Raw genomic sequence first — 4,225 nt, forward strand, 5'->3', positions numbered from 1 at the left:
GACGTCTGCGTCCGCCAGCGCCACATCGGGAGGCCGGACGTGTGCTTCCGCCTGCTGTCGGCCAAGATGGCGGAGGTGCTGTGCGTCCTGGAGGTGCAGTACAAGAAGAAGATGGAGTTCTCCAGTGATTACACGGCGTTCCAAACCACGCCCGCTGATGACATCACACAGGGGAGCTCAGTGTCCTGGGGTGCAGGTACACACACACACACACACACACACACACCATAAAATCCTGAATGCACAGGCACTATAGGGGTGAAAGTAATGTGATAAAGGTCCATAAGGACACAGTTTGATGGGTTTGGTGTGGAGGGACCCCAGTGACCTGCACAGACCCCAGAGGATGAATCAGAACATTGACTGTGAGCCAGGAATCTCAAAAATCTTGTGAGAAGCCTTTTCAGATGAGTGGAGGCTGTTAATGCTGCAAAATGTCTATGGTTTTGAAATAGAATGTCCAACCAGCTCATACTTGGTGTCTACATTAATAATAATAATAATAATAATAAAATAACAGTAATAATAATAATAATAATAATAATAATAATAATAATAATAATAAAATAACAGTAATAATAATAATAATAATAATAATAATAATATAATAATAATAATAATAATAATATTAATAATAATATAATAATAATAATAATAATAATAAAATAATAATAATAATATAATAATAATAATAATATAATAATAATAATAATAATAATAATAAAATAATAATATAATTATAATAATAATATAATAATAATAATAATAAAATAACAGTAATAATAATAATAATAATAATAAAGAAATAATAAAGATAATAATAGTAATAATAATAATTATAATGATAATAATAATAATAATAATAAAATAATAATAAAATAATAATAATAATAAAATAACATTAATAATAATAATTATTATTATAATGATAATAATAATAAAATAACAGTAATAATAAAGATAATAATAGTAATAATAATTATAACTTTAATAATAATAATAAAATAACAATAATAATAATAATAAAGAATTAATAAAAATATAATAATAATTATAAGGAAAAAAAAGTTTATTATTTTGTAATAATAATAATAATAATTCATAATTGTTTTATTCATTTATTTGCTGTAGTTCATTTATCTACCACACGGTGGCAGCAGAGCTTTACTAATAACATGAACGTAACTTAAAAAACAGACGATCTTTTCTCACAAGACTAAATATTTAATGCTGTAATTAAACGACTGTATTGTTGTTTTTTTGTATAAAATGCACTAATTCTAAAGAACACGATCCAAAAAGAGTTGGGACAGGGGCGTGTTTACCTCAGTTACATCACTGTTCCTTACATAACGGTTCTGTAGAGGTTTGGGAACTGAGGACTCGGATTGTTGATAGTGTGGAAGTGGAATTTATTTCCATTCCTGCTCGATAAAACATCGTTCTTGTATAATTCACTTCATAACGAGATGCACGTTTTCAGTAAGAGATGGGCCTGGACTGCAGGAGGGTCGGTCTAGCACCTGCACTCTAATAATAAAAAGCTGAAATAAAGAGATAAAGAATTTCATTGTAATGAACATGTGTAGACGTATTAATGATGAATAAAGACGCTCCTCTTAAGGACTGTAGATGGTGAAGAGAATGAACACTGTGTGATCTGGTTTTGTGTGTGTGTGTTCAGGAGCCAGTTCAGACGGGGACGTTCCTCTCCAGATCCCAGCAGGAGAAGATCTGACCCCGGTACAGTTACAGATCCACAGATCTACAGTGAGTGAAGAGGAGGCTCAGGAACTCAAACAGGTTCATTCATTCACCTCAGCTCTACCTAATCATCTACATGTTATTCACAGTGCTGCTACTCTTCACCAGGGCCTTCCCTAGCATAATGGCCACGCCGACCTTTACAAAACCAGACTGACCATTCAGCTTAACACTGGGAGCTGGTGATGTCGGCACTGGGTCCTATTTCTAGGGACAGCGGTAGCCTAGTGGTTAGAGCTTTGGGCTATCAACTATAGAGTTAATAAAAGTTCGAATCCCAGCTCTGCCATGTAGCCACTGTTGGGCCCTTGAGCAAGGCCCTTAATCCAAACAAGCTGATATACTTGAAGATACTTTTCGTTGTACTGTACACATGTACAGTATATGATTATATGACAAATAAAGGCGTTCTATTCTATCTATTCAAATTTACATAATATAAATAATAATAATGATATTAATAATAATAATAATAAATTAAAAAAAATAATATTAATGATAGTAATTATAATAATAATAATGAAATTAATAATAATAGTAACAATAATAAATAAAAAATAATAATGTTAATAATAGTAATAATAATAATGGTATAAATAATAATAATAATAGTAAATTAAAAAAATAAAAAATAATAATAATGATAATAATAATAGTAAATTTAAAATAATAATAGTATCAATAATAATAATAATAATAATGATATTAACAATAATAATAAATTACAAATAATAATAATATTAATAATAATAATAGCAATAATAATGATATAGATAATAACAATAATAATATTAGTAATAATAATAATAATAAATAATAATAATAATAATGATAATAATAATAATAATTAAAAAAATATATTAATAATAATAATAGTAAATTAAAAATAATAATAGTATTAATAATAATAATAATAATAATAATGATATTAACAATAATAATAAATTACAAATAATAATAATATTAATAATAATAATAATAATAATGTCAACAACAACAATAATAATAATTAATAATAATAATAGTAGTAATAATGATATTAATAATAACAACAATAATAATGATATTCATAATAATAATAATACATTAAAAAAATAATAATAACAAATAAAAAATACAAATAATAATAAATTAAAAATAATAATATTATTATTAATAATAATAATAAATAAAAATAATAATAATCTTAATAATAATAATAATAGCAATAATAATGATAAAGATAATAACAATAATAATATTAATAATAATAATAATAAATAATAATAATGATAATAATAATAATTAAAAAAATATATTAATAATAATAATAGTAAATTAAAAGTGATAACAATAACAATTAAAATAAATAAATAAATAAATAAGTACCAGAGCTTAATGATTAGGAGGGTGTCCACATACTTTTGATCATATTGTTGTTACTGTTCCCACAGTCCTGTTTCTAATTCTGCTGTGTGTGTGTGTGTGTGTGTGTGTGTGTGTGTGTGTGTGTGTGTGTGTGTGTGTGTATATATGTATATGGTGTGTGTGTGCGTATATGTGTGTGTGTATATGGTGTGTGTGTGTGTGTGTGAATATACTGTATATGTATATATGGTGTGTGTGTGTGTATATGTGTGTGTGTGTATTCAATGTGTGTGTGTGTGTATATATATGGTGTGTGTGTGTGTATATGTGTGTGTGTGTATTCAATGTGTGTGTGTGTGTGAATATATATGTATATATGGTGTGTGTGTGTGTGTGTATTCTGTGTGTATTCTGTGTGTGTGTGTGTGTGTATTCTGTGTGTGTGTGTGTGTGTATATATATGGTGTGTGTGTGTGTGTGTGTGTGTGTGTGTGTGTGTAGATGTTACTCCAGTTAAAATCTCTGGCCCTGGAAGCTGAGAGTGAACTGGAGCGGCAGGATGAAGCTCTGGACGTCCTCGTCTCCTCCAGCGACCGCGCCACCCTCGCCATGGACAAACACACCCGCCGCATGAGGAAGCTGCTCTGATCTTACAGCACCAATCCACCTTCTGCATGAGGAACCTGAGCTCCTGAGGACCCACAGAGACACTGAGTAGTACCGGCGGGTCAGGACTGAACCCGGGGGTCCGGATCTGTGCACCACCTGTAACACATTAACACTAATAAAGCAGTGATTGTTGGATCAATGAACCGTGGTTTTGAACTGAGAGTGAAGCTACAGCCCAGCTACATACACAAGGCTCAGGTTGCCATGTAGGTTGGTTTTGTTGGTAAACGGAGACACGGAGATCCGTATCGCGCACGGAGAGCCACGCGTTATCCCCGTCTCTGTGCAGCGCCGTCGATCAGCCAGCAGAGGGCGTAACTGCTGATGGACGGCGCTGCACAGAGACCCTCGGATGATCAAACGGGCTCGTTTCCACCCCGAACGTCATTACAACATCCCGCTGGCACCGACGCCCACGCGCCTGCTCAGTGTCCGGAGAACCGAG

The 4,225-nt window shown here is 31.3% G+C and overlaps 1 protein-coding gene across 2 annotated transcripts in view; it reads left to right on the top strand.

The window, feature by feature from the left end:
• Positions 1–3,923, top strand: part of snap47 (synaptosome associated protein 47) — a 21,176-nt gene extending 17,253 nt beyond the window's left edge. For both annotated transcript variants that reach the window (XM_062994579.1, XM_062994578.1), the window contains exons 3-5: positions 1–196; positions 1,685–1,803; positions 3,613–3,923. The exon at positions 1–196 is cut by the window's left edge and continues 298 nt beyond it. In XM_062994579.1, coding sequence (XP_062850649.1) covers positions 1–196; positions 1,685–1,803; positions 3,613–3,759 — 462 coding nt within the window. In that variant the 3' untranslated portion in view covers positions 3,760–3,923. The remainder of the gene's footprint in view (positions 197–1,684; positions 1,804–3,612) is intronic.
• The last annotated feature ends 302 nt before the right edge of the window (positions 3,924–4,225 follow it).

Source organism: Trichomycterus rosablanca, chromosome 4 (assembly GCF_030014385.1).
Source record: "Trichomycterus rosablanca isolate fTriRos1 chromosome 4, fTriRos1.hap1, whole genome shotgun sequence".
In the NCBI taxonomy this organism is placed as follows: domain Eukaryota; kingdom Metazoa; phylum Chordata; class Actinopteri; order Siluriformes; family Trichomycteridae; genus Trichomycterus; species Trichomycterus rosablanca.